Source organism: Malus domestica, chromosome 08 (genome assembly GCF_042453785.1).
Source record: "Malus domestica chromosome 08, GDT2T_hap1".
NCBI classification, from domain to species: domain Eukaryota; kingdom Viridiplantae; phylum Streptophyta; class Magnoliopsida; order Rosales; family Rosaceae; genus Malus; species Malus domestica.
The window spans coordinates 20,873,872-20,893,310 of NC_091668.1; the positions used below are offsets into that span (position 1 = coordinate 20,873,872).

At 33.3% G+C, this 19,439-nt stretch overlaps 1 protein-coding gene across 1 annotated transcript; it reads left to right on the forward strand.

Moving 5' to 3' along the window:
* Positions 1-16,327: 16,327 nt before the first annotated feature.
* LOC103428863 (ABSCISIC ACID-INSENSITIVE 5-like protein 3) lies at positions 16,328-17,982 on the forward strand. The gene is made up of 3 exons (XM_008366993.3): positions 16,328-17,092; positions 17,386-17,457; positions 17,650-17,982. Exons 1-3 carry the CDS (start codon positions 16,328-16,330, stop codon positions 17,728-17,730), a joined length of 918 nt encoding a protein of 305 aa, XP_008365215.3. The 3' UTR covers positions 17,731-17,982.
* The last annotated feature ends 1,457 nt before the right edge of the window (positions 17,983-19,439 follow it).

The window sequence follows — 19,439 nt, forward strand, 5'->3', positions numbered from 1 at the left end:
TTTGGAATTATGTCAAACTTAGGGGGAGTATCATGTAGATACTTGCTTGATCTTAATGTACTCTTTTTCCCTACAATTAGGAGCATTTTTCCTACTGGGTTTTTGCTACCTAACTAGGTTTTAACAAGGCACCCACCTTGGGCTGGTCATATCCCTGATGGCGTCTCGTAGACGTTTCTTTGACTTTTGCATTTCTCACACATTTTTCCTTAGACTATGGATTTTGTCCCTCCTTGGGTTTTTGCCATAGCCTTAGGGTTTTTTTAGTGAGACTTACTACGTATGCAAATTCCTACCTTATTGAGAATAACCGTTGTTCCTTGGAAACAGTGATGATGAGTCGATTTCCTCAACTTCTGCATGATACTAAATCTACCTTGAGTATTTACACACTCAAGGGGGAGTGTTGTAAACATTCCTAGTTTAATTGTGATTGTGTAAATCCTAGATTAGATTTGATTCTAGTTATCATTTCCTATTGTATCTTGTATTCCTTGGGGATGAAGAAATATCTTCTCTCCTTTCATTACTATAAATAAAGGCACAATGTATGAGGGATAACAACACACATTCCCCTATAATTCTACAAACACATCTCTCTTTTCTCTCTTCTCCTTACCGTCGGCCACCCTAAATATTGTCAGATAAAATAGACCACAACAATTTTATCTTGATAATTAAATAGGAAAATGGTTTCCGATTGAATTGAATTTTTGTAAGGATGATCTATGAAATGAGACTTACAAAATAGATGGTTCGGATCCTTGAAATTCAATGTGGAGTGGGCTCCACACCTAATCACCATTTTTTTTAATGGGGATTCCTTTGCATAAAGGGCCTGTTTATTTGAGTTAACTAGGGTTTGGATATTATTTGATATGTTCCAGGTTTCCTTGTCTTGTTGAAAAAGGATTGTTTAGATTTATTTCCTTGTATTGCTCCTATGTAATCTTATAAATACCTTCTTATGGAGACGAATAAAGTATTGAGGTTGTTATTTGAGAACTATGAGATTGTAGAGAATTCTAAGTTTACCCGAAGCCCTTTATTTTCCACTTGTTATCATAGCAGAGTTTGATTCTTGGTTGAACTTTGTTATGAGCGCTTACCTATGGGTGCACGAAACTAATTTTCTTCGTGCATCCACAGACCATGAATATGAGGGGGAAGATTGTCTACAATTGTTAGAAGAAGATAAATTTCCATTGCCATGAAGAAGAATAAAGAGAAGAAAAGTGCGGTTTCAATGCCTTGGAGGAAAGAGATTAGAAGAAAAAAAAAAGTTTTGTCAAGGCAGGATATGTTTCCTATCATGAAGACTTTTGGGTTTCGTTTTATTTCTTTTTTTTTTTTTTTTACTCTAGTTTGATTTTGAGTTTGAGGAAGAAAAAAAAACCAAGAAGGATGAAACAAAAAATTGAAGAAAAAGAAAAAGATTTGGTGATTAGGGCTTTCGAAAAGAGGCGTTAGTTTCGGTTGTGCTTTCAAAAAGATTAGCGTTTATTCCAATTGGACTTTCGAAAAGAGACGTTAATTAGTTCCATCATATCAAGAGATTTATTTATCGGGCTTTTGAAAAAAAGATGTTAGTTCCAATTGGGCTTTCGAAAAGATTAGCGTTAGTTCCAGTTGGGCTTTCAAAAAGATGCCTTAGCTTCGAGGATTATGATTTGTTCGATTGGCTGTCGAAAAGAGATGTTTGTTCTAGTTGGGATTTCAAAAAGATTGGCGCTAGTTCCAGCTAAACATTCAAAAAGAGGCATTAGTTCTAACTGATTGTGATTTGCTGGGCTTTAGAAAAGATTGGCGTTAGTTCAACGTATCAATGAAGATTTCCTTCTTGGCAAACTCATGATTTCACATCATGAAAAAGGGAAGTACTTTAGGATTTGATTTAATTAGTGATTTTGTATGATTTAATTAGGGTTTTGATATAATTTGATTTGGTCTAGGTTTCCTTGTCTTGTTGACAAAGGATTGTTTAGATTTATTTCCTTGTATTGCTCCTATGTAATCTTATAAATACCTTATTATGAAGAAGAATAAAGTATTAAAATTGTTATTTGAGAATTATGAGATTGTCAATAATTCTAAATTTATCCTAAATCCTTTATTTTCAACTAAATATACAATGTTAAAAACTTTAAATGGTACCAAAAACTATCCAACAACAAATGTCCCCACTTGTCAATGTAAAGGAGCACAACAGGGACTATTCAGGAGTCATAAAAAAGTAGATAAAATGAAGAAAAGTGGTACTTTCCCATCAACTAGGAAGCAATATGTGTGTGTGTGTAAGTACACTCTCTACCATGGTAATGGGGTGTAAGCGTAAACAAACAATTGCATTGCCAAAGGGAATGCATTCACAAGCAATTTCATTGCCAAGTCATCAATTTTTAATTAACTTTGAGAAAGCGTAAACAAACACTTAGGTTGCTAGAACTTGTGATATGTTTGAATGAAAAGTATTTAGTGTTTATATTGTTTAACTATGAATCTGAATGATTGACCATATAAATCTTGACATATGTACATACATGCAATCGAAATTCACAAATACAATATCAATATAAAATATTTTCAAACTCAGCTAACAACACAAGTCTAACAAAATAACATTATCCTACGTACCTTGTTGACAATTGGCTGTCTTATTCTTTTTTCTTTCGGTTTTGGTAGAGCATAATGTTGCACTACCAATGTGTATGCCATGCAATTGCATGACATTTTTCTTTCATAAATTATTTGTTTAGAAATACCACTCTAGTGTGGCCTTGCGTTTCCTTAATGTCAATGATATTTAGCACCCTTAACGTTTGCTAATCAAGTTTTTTAATTTGTTTTTCTTCTACAATTGTTTGATACTGGAATGTTTCCTGATGATCCTCACCGTTTCCCGATTTCATGATGCTACATATCAACGTGATGAGGACTATAGTGAGAATGGTGATACTTAAGGATATTTTATCTATATTATAGTAATGTTGAAATGAAAACATAGATATTTTTGTATTTTGTAACTGAACCGAATTGTAAACCTTACATTAGTTTATATTACATGAATTTTGTGTTGTACCTACATTAATTCTTCATTCACGCTCCTCAATCTCTTAAGCTTGCTTGTTTGTGATGGTTAAAAATATTATTAAAAACAAATGCAAATAAAAATTAGAAAATATTGGACTTGACATGTTTTGTCGGCACAAAAATAATTAGCCGACAAATGTTTTTGTTCACAAAAGATTCAACCAACTAATTATTTTGTCTACACAAATAATTTGAGCCGACAAACTAGTTTGTTGGCATAGGACTACGCAGCCGAAAAACCATTTTGTCGCGACAAGATTACTCAGCCAACAAAATGTTTTGTCGTGACAAGATCACCAATCCGACAAATAACTTCATCGCGAAAAAACAACCTGTGCTGATAAAATATTTTGTCGCAATGTTGTTTTGGTGACAGGCACAGCTTGACGGTTGAGATTTGTCGCCTTAAAAATGAGCCAACGAAATATCAAGATTCGTCGAGAAAGATCTTGTGCGACATGCTTTTAGCGACAAAATTGCCGACAAAATTTTTCGTTGGGAAAGGCTCTTTGCCGACGAATTTTGACTTTTGCCAACAAACTAATTTTGTCGGCAAAGTGAAAATTTCTAGTAGTGCAAGACAAAGCAATGCTGAGTCAACCTAGCACAGAAAGCGCAAGAAAAAAGCAGGAATAAACAAAAAAAAGAAGATAAATATAACCAAGAGGTCTTTTACAGAACCAATATATAAACGATGATTGGCCATTTGGTAATGTCGAATGTGGTCTCTTTTACATGATCGCCACGAGGTTGATCACCAATTATTGAGGTGTGATACTCAAATCTTTGGTTCAAAATAATACTAATTACCACCACTAAATCAATTAATTAGGTAGCCTTACACAAATAGATTTCTCTTTTACTTTCCGAGTTCATACTGTGTTAAATTAGCCAATATAATTCACATTACAGTAGTTTAAGTTTGTAAAGTTATTGGGTTAAGATATACAATAGGGAGAGATCAATTAAACAAATACATGACCGAAACATTTAGCGAGGTCCTATGCTTTGATAAAGTATAACTATAGCTAACGGAGTTTGCACCCAACTTTATTTTTTATTTTTTTTTAACAAACGATATTTACACTAAGGAGAAGTGAAGTAGGCTAAACTTCACAATGGGCTAGTAATAATGTGGTTCAAATTCGTCTTTGGAGAGAATCGAACATAAGACCTCTCACTTACAAGTGAAGATGAGTACCGCAGGATTCTAATACTAAGTGGTTGTACCTAGCTTTAAGTTAAATAAAATATATCTGCAAGAGAATTGTAGTTCAAGTGAATAAGAGTGTTTACTTACGACTCTATGGATGTTCTATATTTGAGTCTCTTCTCTTAACATTGTTAGTATAGAAAGATTAAACTAAAATATCATCAAATCTATCTAATATCTACTGCAACGATTTGTTGTTGCCATCACATATCATAAACAAATTGTTTAAGTAAATAAAAATATAAAACTGGTTAGTCTTGAGTAGGCCTGGTAATTCTTGACACGACCCGATAATCCGACACGACACGACATGAAATTAACAGGTGTTCGGATCGACACGATAACGAATCGGGTCTTTATCGGGTAACCCGATAAGCACCTGTTAAGATAACGGGTTGGTTCGGGTATACACGTGGGTAACATGATGCACGATAAGCATAATATTAATTTAATAATTTTATAACCCTAAAACGATACTATAATAATTATATAAATTAATTTAACAATTTTATACCCCTAAAAACTAGGAAACTTTAATGAAAAGCACCCGGTACTGTTCACTTTAACGAAAAATCATATTTTTACACTAAAAAGTCAATCCTGGTACTATTCACTTTACCCTTTATTTTGTCATTATCATTAAAACTCAAAGTTTTCAAGCCATTTTCATTAGTTTTCCTTAAAAACTATAATAAATATATATATATTAAATTAACTATAATTATTATAATAATTATACCCCCAAAATATTAACTATAATAATTTTATATATATATATATATATATTAAATTTTATATTAAATTTTATACCCCTAAAAACTATAATAATAATTCATTAATATGCATTCACTGTTCCACCCTTTGAAGAAAAAGGGAGGGAAAAATGAAAATTATAAGAAAAGGAAACAAAAAAAAGAGGGAAAGATGGGATTAAAAACTATAATAATTAATATGCATGATGATGCATCCGCCATTTGAAGAAAAAAGGAGGGAAAAATGAAAATTATAAGAAAATGAAACAAAAAAGAGAGTGAAAGATGGGACCTCGTGGTATTTTGCTTGCTACTAGTAGTAGGGTGGGTTTTTCCATCGTGGTTCTCTCATTCTCAAGTGTGCACTTGTTAATTGTTATTGATAGGATAAGATCCGACAGCTGTGCTTTTGACACATGTACGTCATTTACCTCTCTCTCTTCTTTTCTTGAGAAATTTTTCATTGTAACGGGAACACAAATTACACCATGTGTTTTAATAGAAGTAGTGAGAAATTTTATTTTTAAAGTTATTAACTTTTTATCACACATATCCATGGTTTAAAATATCGATGATATTGGAAATATCAGTAATCCAAAAACACAGAAATTTCAATGGAAATATCGGGATATTATCGATATCGATAAAAATTGAATAAAAACCACGGAAATTGTAAGAAAAACTTGGAAATTTTTATTGAAACTTTACAGAATGTTTATTTTGTCAATTATCTATTAGTTTATCACAAAAAATTAAAAGGAAATGCATTGCATGATGGATTTAACTGATTTAAGTTGATTACATAGCGAGCTGGCAAACATTGTGAGTGTAGAAAATATGTAGTAATTAATAAAAGAAGTTTAAACACACCATAATCATTTATATATAATGAATTAGTACAATATTTTGAACCTCATAGGAACTCTGTACATTGCATATATAATGAATTGTACTAATTCATTATATATTTTACACTTTATACATTGCACGGTAGATTGTTACACTCACCCCCAATTTAAATTGTATTTTCACTAAATTTGAGTTTATTTTACTTTTAAAATTGTTTTTGAGTCTTAATAGGTGTGTCATGGGGCCCACCTTTGTTTGTTGTTCCCGGGTCCAAGCCTATCTCTCTCTCTTCTCTTTCCCCCCTTACATTCTCTTCCTTTTCCTCTTCTTCCCCGAGTCTCTCTGTGTTCTCTCATCTACCCGTTGAACACACACACACCCAATCACCGCACACCCTTCGTAGTACTCCGTCAACGGCATCATTATCACCATCTAAACCTCGTTTTTCTCTCCCTTTCTCTCGGTACAGCTAGGACAGTGAAACCCAGGAACTCTCCGGCGAGTTCTCTTGATCCTTCTCCGATTAGGTAAGCCCCGAGTTACCTCAATTCATCTTGGATGCTGTGTGGTTGACATATACTAAGTTTTATCTCATTTTTTTTAACAAGATTTTAGAATGAAATCGACCCGGGGAAGGCACACCCAGCTCCGGCGAGGCTGTGAGTGTCGAGGAACTTTTCGAACACCTCCGACCGTTTCACGGCAAACGGAAGGAATAAAAACATTCCTCTCGTCTTGTGTTTCATTTTGATACCTAGATCGGAGTCTAGGGTGCTCTTTTACAATCGGTCGGAGCTATAGAAGCTCTGGCATTCTTCTTCGATTCGCACTAGTCCTAAAATATCGCGATATTATTGATAATATCTCGATAATATCGTGATATATTGACGATAATTAAGTGGATAAGTGTAAAAATATCGCCCTCTCACAAAAACGATATTATCGGGGAAATATCGCCGATAATATCGATATTTTAGACCATGCACATATCCCACTATTTTTATAATAACACGTGATGTACTACTTCATGTACCAGTCAATTATACGTACAAAATAAATAGATTTAAATCAACATAATAAATATATATACACACACCATTGAACTTGATAGGATACAAAATATACATAACTAATTTCAACGATCCAACCGTCAAACTTGTTTGTTTATGCTTTGAGATCACATCAGCAAAAAAATCACAAAAAACAAACATTCAAAGATCAAGTAACCAAACAAAACTTTTGATGGGTATAAAACGAAAAATCACGATTTAACGGTTATTTTAACTCCGATTTTGATTATTTTTTATATCTACACTCCTTAATCCTATATGAATACAATAAATGAATTTGATCTTCAATTTAAAATATTTACAATAGTGGATACCACAAAATCTTATGTTATACTTAATGAAAGTATAAATAAACTCTTAAGTGTTAGTGAATCTACCATTTTGATGGAATACACATCATACAAAACTAATTTCAACGATCAAACCGTCAAACTTGTTTGTATATGTTTCGAGATTGTATACGCCAAAAATTGCAAAAAACAAACATTCAGAGATCAAGTAACGGGATAAAACCTTTCGACGGTTATAAACTAAAAATCACGATTTAACGGTTATTTTAACTCCGACTTTGATGATTTTTAACAACTACACTCTTTGACCCTATATGAATACAATGATTGAATTCAATCTTCAATTTAAAATATTTACACCAGTGGATACCACAAAATCTTATGTTATACTTAATGAAGTATGAACAAACTCTTAAGTGCTAGTGAATATATTGTTTTGATGGGATATGCATTCTACAAAACTACTTTCAACGATCCGACCGTCAAACATGTTTGTATACACTGCAAGATCGCATACGCCAAAAATTGCAAAAAACAAACATTCAGAGATCAAGTAACAGGAAAAACTTTTCGACGGTTATAAAAAGAAAAATCACGATTTAACGGTTATTTTAACTCCGATTTTGATGATTTTTTATAGCTACACTCCTTGACCCTATATGAATACAATGATTGAATTCGATCTTCAATTTAAAATATATACACCAGTGGATACCACAAAATCTTATGTTATACTTAATGTAAGTATGAATAAACTCTTAAGTGTTAGTGAATCTATAGTTTTGATGAGATATGCATTATATGAAACTAGTTTCAACGATCCAACCATCAAATATGTTTGTATATACTTCGAGATCGCATACGCCAAACATTGCAAAAAACAAACATTCAGAAATCAAGTAACGGGACGAAACTTTTTTACGGTTATAAAACAAAAAATCACGATTTAACAGTTATTTTAACTCCGATTATGATGTTTTTTTACAGTTACACTCCTTGACCATATATGAATACAATGAATAAATTTGATCTTCAATTTAAAATATTTACACTAGTGGATACCACAAAATCTTATGTTATACTTAATAAAAGTATGAATAAACTATAATAATGGGAAGTGTTATTGGCACTCCAAAAATCTCATTCTACACTCCTCACAAGTGTATTTTTCTTTCCCAATATAGAAAGTTTGGAGTGTAGAATGAGATTTTTGAAGTGCTAATAACAATTCCCATAATAATGATACATATTAATTTCCTTGAAGGCCAAAGTTCAAATACTATTTCCTCATGATGATCGATGTAAATTGAGGATTTTGTAAAAGGAATAACATGCAAGCTTTGAGTTCCATTTGCAAGGTTTAAACTTTTGAGAAAGGCTTCACAACCTTGAAAATAAAAACTCTTTCATTTTGCATATCCTTGCACATTTAATATTTGTAATAGATTAGTAGTGTATGTATTATTTTTTTTTATTAGGCTCTTATTTTTTAGTGTAGATATAGTACTTAAACGACAAATGTGTTTTAATGTTTTGAACTAATATTTATGTGGCAATGTGTGGTATGTGCAAATTTAAGAAAAAAAAATATTTTTCTTAACGGGTCATAACGGGTCGGGTCACTTTACCCTTTACATAAAGTGACCCGACCTGTTAAGAACCCGTTAAGATAATGAGTGTGACATGACATAACCCGATAAGATAACAGGTGTTACACGAACACGACAGACACGACCCGTTTGCCAGGCCTAGTCTTGAGGCAGCACATATATGTTTTAGGTATACAGAATTCAGTTCTAATCTGAAAAAAATATATGCATCTTCCATAGAACTGTACAAAGCTAGGTCAGATTACTGAATAAATTAACAGAGGGATCACTTTTGCTTTATTTATAATGCTTCAGGATGGGACCTTGATTTTCTTCCACCTTTTTATAATTATTTGTTTTCATGAAGTAATCTGCTTCCCAACTTCCATCACTTACGAAAATCTAAAGTGATTATCTAGTGCTTACACCATACGCATCTCCAGCATAAGATAACTTTAAGAAAATCATTTACAAAAAGGTATTTTGTTTGGACTTTGGCCTATCCCGCGCCACCTTCTCTCTCTTTATATCTTTCACTTATCAAACGCATGTGGTTCAATATCTTAGTGAATAGGATGTTGAGTTTCTACTTATACGTCCCAGTTTGAAGCTCCCCCTCCCCTAAATTATTGTAATAGTTTCGAACTCTCTCCTCTCTCGTTAATAGTAGCAAAAAAAAAATATCATACTTGTTAGAAAAGACATAAGATCCAAAATGAACTAAACATGAGTAATCAGAACAATTCTTATGTTTCTTGAGTAATGGAAGAAAACCCAGCATTTTCACTCTATTAGTGTGCATGCAATGCTTGATATTTTCAACGAGAGATTTATATTATAAATTGTCGGAAAAGTTAGAAAGCTTAGCAATTCGATTTATTTTTATGTCAGGGTATTTGTAATTTTATGTATTAAGCTTTTCTAGTAGGATAAAAATTAAGATTGCTTAATTTCCAATAATAATCTTTTAAGGTTTAGGTTACTTTCCTGTCAATGTATTGCTTTTTATTTATTTTTAACTTTTCTAGCACAAACAGAATTAGGCCTGACAAATTCTTTAGTTATGTAATCATCTTGACAATTTATAGTCTTCTTTTTTATTTTGTGTCTTGTCCTTTTAATTTGTTAACATGAACAACAATCACACATGTACAATTCAAGAAGAATATTTGTGCAATAATTCATAGTGCTTAAGCAATGTAACGTATGCAATTCAATATGGATGCATTCGTTGACTTGAGGTCAAAGCATTTGGAATTTGTGGCTTCTACATGAACAAGTTTCCATTACTTGATGTATTCTTTTTTACAATTTATGTGTGATGTATTTCCACAAGATGTCACAAAGTACACGCAAAGTGCAGCAGAATATGGCCTAACTAGCCTGTTGATTAGTCCTACGATCGATGAGATACCAGTCCCTTGCTAATCAATCCACACGAATGGATCATTGAAAATTCACCAAATAGAAAAGCAAGAGCATTTCAGAGAACACCAACCATTTGGGGTCTCAGATTTATACCTACAATCCATTATAAATGGGTTAAAAGATTCTCCATTGGCGTGCTGGTGATTGTCAGATACTCAAATTCCTATTCGTTATGGGAATATCATAGGAATAATTAATTGATCATCGTCAACCGCCCGCTGTGATTCCAACTTTCCCACCTGAAAAAAAAAAAAAAAGTAGTTCTGTCACAAACGCATACAAACACCTAACATGTTGATATTCCTCTTAATTTAATATTCTAAGTTATTGGCCACTAGTACTCTGGTTTAGTAAGATGTTTTAGTTTTGACTCTTATAAATAGTGAGTTTAATACCAGATTATTATGATTGCACATTGTGAAGGGTAAAACAAATCCTTCAAGCCCTCACCACTAGTAGGGAAGTATTTTCTTAATTTATCCAAGCCGCTTTTTATCACCATTAGGCATAGGAAAGAGTTAGACATGGCTTTAATCTAAGCCACTTTTTATCAACATTCCTTTCTCTTTGATTGTCATGGCATATTTGGAACACTCAGACCCTTGGACGTCATTCACTTAATCACTAAGGAGCTAGGGTTCATCGGGGATGCAATAATTTTGGCACTTGACACACTTTGATCCCCGTCCACTCATTCTTTCTATTTTCTTTACTTTCTGTATAGAGATTTGTCTCTTAATGATATTGTAAAAATAATTTATTCAATTTCAAACCCTAAAAATGATTGACAGAAATAGCAATTTTTTTCTTTGAGAAAAGTGACTAAAATGATTAGAAATTAAATTTCACATGTTGAATTGATTAAAATTAAAATTGACAACATAACAATCAAATAGTATTGATATATCAATAAGATTTTGATGACAAAACGATTAAATCTCAAGAACACATTAAAAATCAATCATATCTGCAAATGAAATTTGACTTCGAGAAAGAATCAGTTTGACCATTTTTTTTTTCATGTTCAAGTACTATTAGTGTGATCTAAGCAATGCTGGTACTTGGTACTACTATTTGGGAATATAGAAGCATTTGGGAAAAAAAAAAAAAAAAAAAGAAGAAAAGGAAGGTGTTCGACAACAAACATACATGTTTGGTTGATTCTATTGACTTTTGACCTTTTTGTACTGTGTGCATTATGCTTATTCCGGTGGTGCAAGAGGAAGGCCTTTATGAACCATATATTGGTTTGATTTGGTTCCTCTAGGCCTAAATCAAGTGGCACTAAACTACAATTTGGATTTCTTATTGTAAAAAAAATAAAATAAAACAACAGTAGTAAGGTGTTGATGCACTCTTTTATACAAGTGAGATTCTCATATAATAATAGAATCCACTTAAATTAGAGAGTATATCAATAAATATAGCAAATTTGTGTGTCTAAAATTTTATTATGATACTAATAAAATAATTAGCTGCATTTATTTGTATCAAAAGTGAATTGGATTTTTTCTTCTTGTTTTGGTTGGATAGGATTGATGAAATATATTCCTTTCTTAGAGCAACAAAAGGAACAAGACAAATCATATAAAACCAAAGGAGCTAAAGTGTTTTCTTAAGGTTATGGGCAATAACTTAATGAATTTTCACCCGGGAAAAGAAACTTATACATTAGTATTTCCCATAACTGAGGGACACCCTTTAGTCATGCCTTTGCAAATGTTGTTTTTTTCATAAATTTGTGCCAAAATGGTCAAATGGGAAGGTGTGGGTGGTGGGAACAATGGTCTTGAACCGAAGAACACAGGGAGAAGGGAGAAAGATGAATAGGAGCGCACGAAGTATAAAGAGGAGAATGAATCAATGGAGGAGAAACAGGAAGGAGAAGGCACAAACTTATAAATTGATGAATCTATCTTTACTCGATGAATACTCCGTCAAGTAACTCTTAATTAAGTAAGCGTCAAGCAAATTTCATGGTGGTGGGATCTATTACATGTTAGTTGTGGACTTTTGACCACCAATAGTAGATTTGCCCAACGGAGAACTTTGTCGGGTAAGTTTATCTTACACAACAAACGGTTGGTTCGTCGGTTAAACAGTTCTCCTCTTCGTGCCAAAAGTTTCCCCAACAACCTATTTCTTAACCTACGAAATGTGTATGTTGCTTAAATACTTTTAGTCAACCCAATATGTTGATTAATTTTGCCATACTAACAAAATTATCCTTTGGGCAAATATGTCCGTCGGCTAAGATTTAGTAGGGCAAGCCATAATTCCTGGTAGTGATTTCATACTGTAAAAAAGAAAAAGAAAGCAACAACAATAGTAAGGTGTTGATGCACTCTTTTATAGAAGTGAGATTCACATCTAGTGATTGTTGGAAATTTGAATGGTTTGAGTAGAAATTTCTTTGTCCCACATTGGCTATTCTCAAAAGATTTTATCACTTTATAAGGCTTTGTCCTTTATAGAAAGTGATTGGAGTAATAGGTCTGGAGAATAAAATTGGGCTCACCCTTGGGGTTGGGCTTTGGGGTGCACTAATTAATTGGTAATTAATTATAATTAATATATATATATATATATAAAATATAATTAATTATCAAAAGATGGGCATTGGCCTTGGGGCTCGGGCTCTAATAATTTAATTATTTAATTAATTATTTTCAGATTTAATTAATTATTTTTAATTAATTTCGAATTTAATTAATTAATTATTTTTTTACCAACAGACTCATCCTTTCAGATGAAGTCTGAAGAGTCCAGAAAGAACATAGAGTAAAGCACCCCTCTGGAGAAGATGTCTCCCAACAGACACATCTCATTCTCATACCTGTTGCGAACAAGCATCTTTCTATTATATATACATCCATCTGCATGACATTTAGAATTCAGAAAATAAATATTCTTCTTCTACAATCTCAAACATCCTTTCTGAGAGAACCACACAGAAGTTCGCCAGAAGTTAAGTTTTCTGATGCTGGCATTCTAACTTGAACGTTGAATCCTGGTGAAGCAAACGTCCGTAGAACTACAAGCACTGAGTAGGGACGAATTTTTGTTTCAAGGACATTGCGGTATGCAAGCCTCGATCTTCAATCTTTCTGTTTTAAATTATTTCGTTGTTCATAATCTGTTCAATATTTATTCGTATTTATTATTTATTAGCATATATAAAATTATCACAGATTGTTGACATATATCCAACAGTGATAGGATCCACGTGTATTAGAGAGTGTATCAATAAATATAGCGAATTTGTGTGTCTAAAGTTTTACTATAATAGCAACAAAATAATTTTAGCTGCATTTCTTTGTATCAAAAGTGAATAGGATAAATTTTTTCCATGTTTTTTTTTTTTTTTTGTTGCATAGGATTGATGAAACATATTCATTTCTTAGAGCAATTTTGGGGTCAAAAGGAACAAGACAAATCATGTAAAACCAAAGGAGCTAAAGTGTTTTCTTAAAGTTATGGGCAATAACTTAACGAATTATCACACTGAGGAAAGGAAACTTATATACTAGTATTTGCCATAGCTGAGGAACACCCATTATCCATATTCGTATTAACTTTTATTGCAATTCAGCCTGGAAGAAAAAGAAGCAAAATTTGAGTGGTGAAATTGTCAAGACGACGTTGGCAAAAGGAAAAGACAGTCTTTAACTAATGGATAACTTAATCTATTTTTTCCTTTTTTCTTATGAAGTTGAAAGTTAGGGGGTGCAGCAACAACATATACAACTATAATATAATGAACTTTGGATTTCATGTTGTGATTGCAGTATTAAATACGAAAACAAATAGAGTAGCCTGAATTTTGGGATCAATCACTCACATAAATTTGAAAACCCAATTCAAAAGTGTTTTTGACTTTCTTCATCTTTTTTTTTTTCTTTGAAGGTGTTTTGATTTTTTAAAGTTTAATGTAAGCCTAAAAGCGATACCACATTTCAAGTAAAGAGTCCACAAAATTTAGTAATTTTCCATTTTAATTTATTGATTAGCGAGTTCAAATCTTCTTCACCAAAGTTTTATGTGGCTTCTCTGTGACATATCTCATTTGTTGAAACATGGTCATTCATTTAACCTCACTTAACAGTATTAATTCTTTAATTTATCTTCTCAGTTAAAAAAATTAAAAACTAAAAAAAAATTAAATCAAAAGGACACGTGTCACTCAAGTAGATAGGTCATAGATGGTTTTTGGTAAGAAGATTTATTAAACTCTTGATCAGCACTCCATGAAAACAAATTAACTTGCAAAGTTTCCTATTACCTATTTTACCCTGAGCGTATCAATGGTGGTGATAATTTTGTATAATTTAATTTCAAATTTGTTAATTTATTTCTGTGCTGGAATTTTGAGGCTCCTCACGAAGGTGTTGGTGGTTTAGTTCAGGAATATGTATGAGGGTTGCTACACCCAGATTTGTTTAAGCCGTTTTTGTGTTCTGAGCTCTGTAAGAGCCTTCCTCGGTAAGCCTTCATTTGTACCAAAATTATCACAAATGTCCTGAGCTTTGGGCTTAACCAGCCAAATAAATATGAAAACCCAACTTTGTGGGTGGACTAAATTCTCAATATAACCCAAAAGAAAGCCCACTGTTGAGCATGGACCGCGGAGTCTTGTGATCGAATGTGCCCTTTTCCAAATAACTTTTGGTAAAAAGAACCACAAAAGCAATTAAAGTAGAAATTTGGAGAGAGAGAAGTGTTGGAATTTTGATGAGTATTTCAAAACACAAACAATGCTTGTTGAAATTCATAGTAACGATTCCTTTTTCTTCAAATCTATTTATTTATTGAATATTTGAATTAAAATTCTAGTCAATAATGTTGGTGTTATTATTCATGGTTCATCAAAACAATCATTAGAACTGAAATGGTGGCACTCATGCGACCATTCCTCTCTTCATCTGATTAGTGATTATTAATGTGCCAATTTGTTCTTTAATTCTCCAACTTTTATATGCATAGTAAATGACCAACGTGTAAGAAAAATAGCATTCTATTCTATATGTATCTTTCTTTCCTATACCGAATATGGGATCCACCCTTCTTTTTTTTCAGATTGACCCAGTATTCTTTATACGATTGGAACTTCTTACTATATGCTCTTCCCTTTGCTTGTTTTGAAGTTCTCAAATCAAAGGAACAATCGAGCTGCTCACCCAGCTCAAGTATTGTGGTATCCTAGAGAGGGTGACATAACCTGCTATATTGAAATATATACTCTCAAGGACAATGAACTAATTACACGACTAAAACTACAATTTTGTTCTAATCAAGCATCGACAAAGAGCGGTTTCTACACTCTAAAAGATAAGTTACATTGTTTTGTTGATTTTTTTTTACAAACGATAGTCTTAATGGGTTAAATAGTTATTTATTAGGGGGAATTGGTGGCATTGGAAGAAGTAGTATTGAAAATTAAGTTTAGCAATGAAAATTATCATTATGTCATCGTATATGAATCCTTGCAGAAGTAGTATCCATCCCGCCAAATTTTCCAACAAGGAAGTGTGTGGATGGTTGGGTCTCCCACAAAAGTAGCAAGAAAATCTGGTATGGCTGTTGAGAACTTGATGACCTTCTCTCTCTCTCTCTCTCTCTCTCTCTCTCTCTCTAAAAGTAGCATCCTCTACAACAAATCAACTTCATCCAGATCATTTCTGGCGGCTCAGATTTCGCTCCTAAAAATTCTTCATGCGGCTCTCTCTACTCCTCACTCTTCATTCTACACAATCTGATCACCATAAGTCCGTCCTACTTAACTCATTACACATGGTTTTAGTTTTTCCTTAACAATTGTTTTTTTTTTCTATTCTTTTACAATTTCCTATATACATATAAGAATTTAATATTTGTGTTCTGGATTGAGTGAAAAAAAAAATTTGACTTAAATTTGATCATGCATGCTTCTTAATTGGTATTGCATGCACTACTGTTAATTTTCTCCACTGTGAACAATTTATTGGGAATAACTTTGTTTTAAGAAGTTCTCCAATAATATTTTCAATCAAATTTGGGCTTGGGAGTAATGGATGACAGGACTTTGGGGTCTGGAAATGGAGGTGAGAGGCCGCAGTTTCCTCCTCTGGCTAATTTGGATGGGGTTCAAAGCCAGCTCGGAAATATAGGCAGCAAGCCCTTGAATGGTATGCATTTTGATGAGTTACTTAAAAATGTGATATCAGCTGATGAAGGGCAGCTGCTACAAAACCCTAATTCTTCCTCTTTTTCCACTTCGTTTTTTCTTGGGAATTTAAATGGAGCATTGAGTAAGAAGAGTGCTGATGAAGTATGGAAGGGGATTTCTCACCATGAGCTTGCCAATTCTGCAGCCAACGAATCGTTGCACCAACGTAATATTAGGGAGACAGCAGCTACACCTGAACATTTTTTAGTTCGCACCGGCGCCATTAACTTAGGAAACCAAAATGCAATGATGAATGCTCAGCCGGTTATGGGTATTGATCCAGCGGTTATGGTGTCGCAGCCGGCAGATTGGTTTCAGTTTCAAGTGTCTGCTGTTCAGCAGCGAATGACAATGCTGGATTCAAATTTCAAGGTTTGTGAATCAGTGTATGATAACTCAACTGTGAATAATCTTGATTACTCGGAGAACCAAGTGGGCATGTCAATTCCAATGCCTGCAATATCAGCATCGTCTTCAGAATCTCACGCAACCGCTGAGAAGAAGCGCCATTTTTCTGATGAAATCAAGGAGAAAACGATAGAAAGGAGGCAGAAGCGGATGATCAAGAACCGTGAGTCAGCTGCCAGGTCTAGGGCAAGAAAGCAGGTTATACTCAAGTTTAACTTCTTGAATCTTACACATGTTTTATGGTGTAGTTAAGAGTTCAAAAAATGTTCTTTTGTCATACTATCAATTTATATATATCAGATTGTGAATCTGACTCTTTAATTATGTTAATTTTTACCTGAAATGTGTGACCTAGATTCATAGTTTGACAACTTAAACATTTGTTTATCAAGATAAGTCTAGCAAGAGAACATTATCAGTTATTGGTAAATTAGATATTTAATAAAAACTTGCCACTTATATATTCAGTATTCCTTTGTATAATGATCTAGGCTTATACCAGCCAGTTGGAGCATGAAGTATTCCGGTTGAGAAAAATGAATAGCTGGCTCAAAAAGCAAAAGGTACCACCACAGCCTCAAATTTCAAATAAATGACCAAATTGTTACATACCCTAAACTACGCTAGTGCTAAATGAAACTAACCCTACTATACTTATATATATAGTAGCAAAGTGTTAATTATATCTAGCTCAAAGGAAGCAAGACAGATTGGATAAATTTATAATTACTGCTGCTTGGTGTTTTTGGTTGCAGGAGGTGGAAATTATCTTATCTTCAAACCCTAATTCTATGCCTAAATACCAACTCCGGCGAACCAGTTCGGCTCCCTTCTAGCATCTGTTTCTACATGTTCTTCCTTCACTATGATTTTACAGGCCTTCATCATGATTGAGCTTCATCTATTGTTTTTGTTTATGGATTGCAGAGATTTTAGTTTTACATTTGTAAGAATTGGTGTGTTTCATAAGAAGGAAGTTTCTTTTCTTCCTTATTTCTCATGTTAAAAGTAGGAGTAGATTTTACATAACTAAATGAAAGTTGTGCAGAAACAAGATGAAAGCAAGTACATGAGCTATTGGATTCCAATTTGGTCTTGGCTTAGCCCAACATGTGGAGAGCAACTCCACACAGCAACCGGTCATTAGCTAATCCATAACCATTGGGAGCCCTCTCTTCCTCCAATTATTAGCCCACTTGCTCCAAGACTTGTTTCAGTATGCATGGCTAACCATTGATTTGTACGTTCTTCCAATAAAATGTCATTTCTACCCTCAATCTGTCCATGTGGCATTCTATTCTTTGCTAACTTAAGCATCGAAAGCTCACCGGTGCTCTTCAATACTTATCATTTCTTCCTTGCAAATTGCCGAGGCATAATTACCAAACGACTGAAACACCATTATGGACAGAGCCAGATGTACATTGGGATCAAGGTAGTTACAGGACCACTTGGAATTCGTGAAATATATATGTGAAGGTCTTTTGAGGACCATCCGAATGTTTGGATAGGTCCTTCTGGTGCTCAACAAGTGTTTGATGTAATGTTTGCTAGGTATATCTCGACAGGTTGCGTAAAAAACACTTGACAAATCCTTTCGATATCACTTATCAAATTGCTTTGACATATGTCGATATCTGTTAACATGTGCACAACATGATTTGGTTGACGACAATAAAGCCACCAAGTATCTGAAGAAATGCCTCAATGAATAGATTGGAATTTTTTTTTAGCGTTTCGACTTTTGCTCTCTGTTTCTATCTAGAAAACTTGGACATTTAACATTGGAAACCTTAAGGTTCGAATCCTGAATCTACCATTGACCATGGAGGTTCACTTCATTATTCTAAGTTGATCCACTTTTTTTTTTCATCAACAAGGTCCTTTACCCTTTTTTTTTTAACTTTTTAGCCAAAATGGTCTTTGAGATTGGCATAACTCTTTATTTTGGTTTCTGACAATGAAAATTGAGAGAAATGGTCCCTGAGTTTGTTAATTGTATATCATTTGGGTCATTATGTGAAAAATCTGTCAATATCCAGCCCAACAAATTGACCCAACTCTTCAACTTAGCCCAATTCACCACCCTAGTTCTCCCCCTAACTAAATTGCAATAGAAGGTTTTTTTCTTTACAACTGTTGAGATTTAATTAATTAAAATTTAGTTAAATCTCAATCATTCACAGTTGTGAACAGTTGAGATTTAAGTAATTAAAATTTAGTTAAATCTCAACCATTCACACGTGAAAAAAAATGTGTGAGAGAGCAAAACTCATATCTCTATATATGGTGGAGGTTTTAAAGAAGAATCAAATAAAAGTGTGGAAGTCCTTTAGAACAAACATTACCAGTGGAATTTGGACACTTTCACAAAAAGAATCCTTTGTCTCTAAGATTTTGGGAGATTAGTGCGGACAAATGCTGAGATTATGATATTATTCTTTATCTATTATCTCTTTCTTTTTGCTTTTTCCAGTGCTCCAACAAAGTGGTTTGAGCCTTGAGTAATGAAGAAGCTACCAATTCACAGAAAATGATAATTAAG

Coding starts and splice junctions, on each gene's coding strand:
- LOC103428863 (XM_008366993.3), top strand. CDS start 16,328: ATGGATGACAGGACTTTGGGGTCTGGAAATGGAGGTGAGAGGCCGCAG. Junction 17,093..17,385: donor GGTCTAGGGCAAGAAAGCAG/GTTATACTCAAG, acceptor ATAATGATCTAG/GCTTATACCAGCCAGTTGGA. Junction 17,458..17,649: donor GCTGGCTCAAAAAGCAAAAG/GTACCACCACAG, acceptor TTTTGGTTGCAG/GAGGTGGAAATTATCTTATC.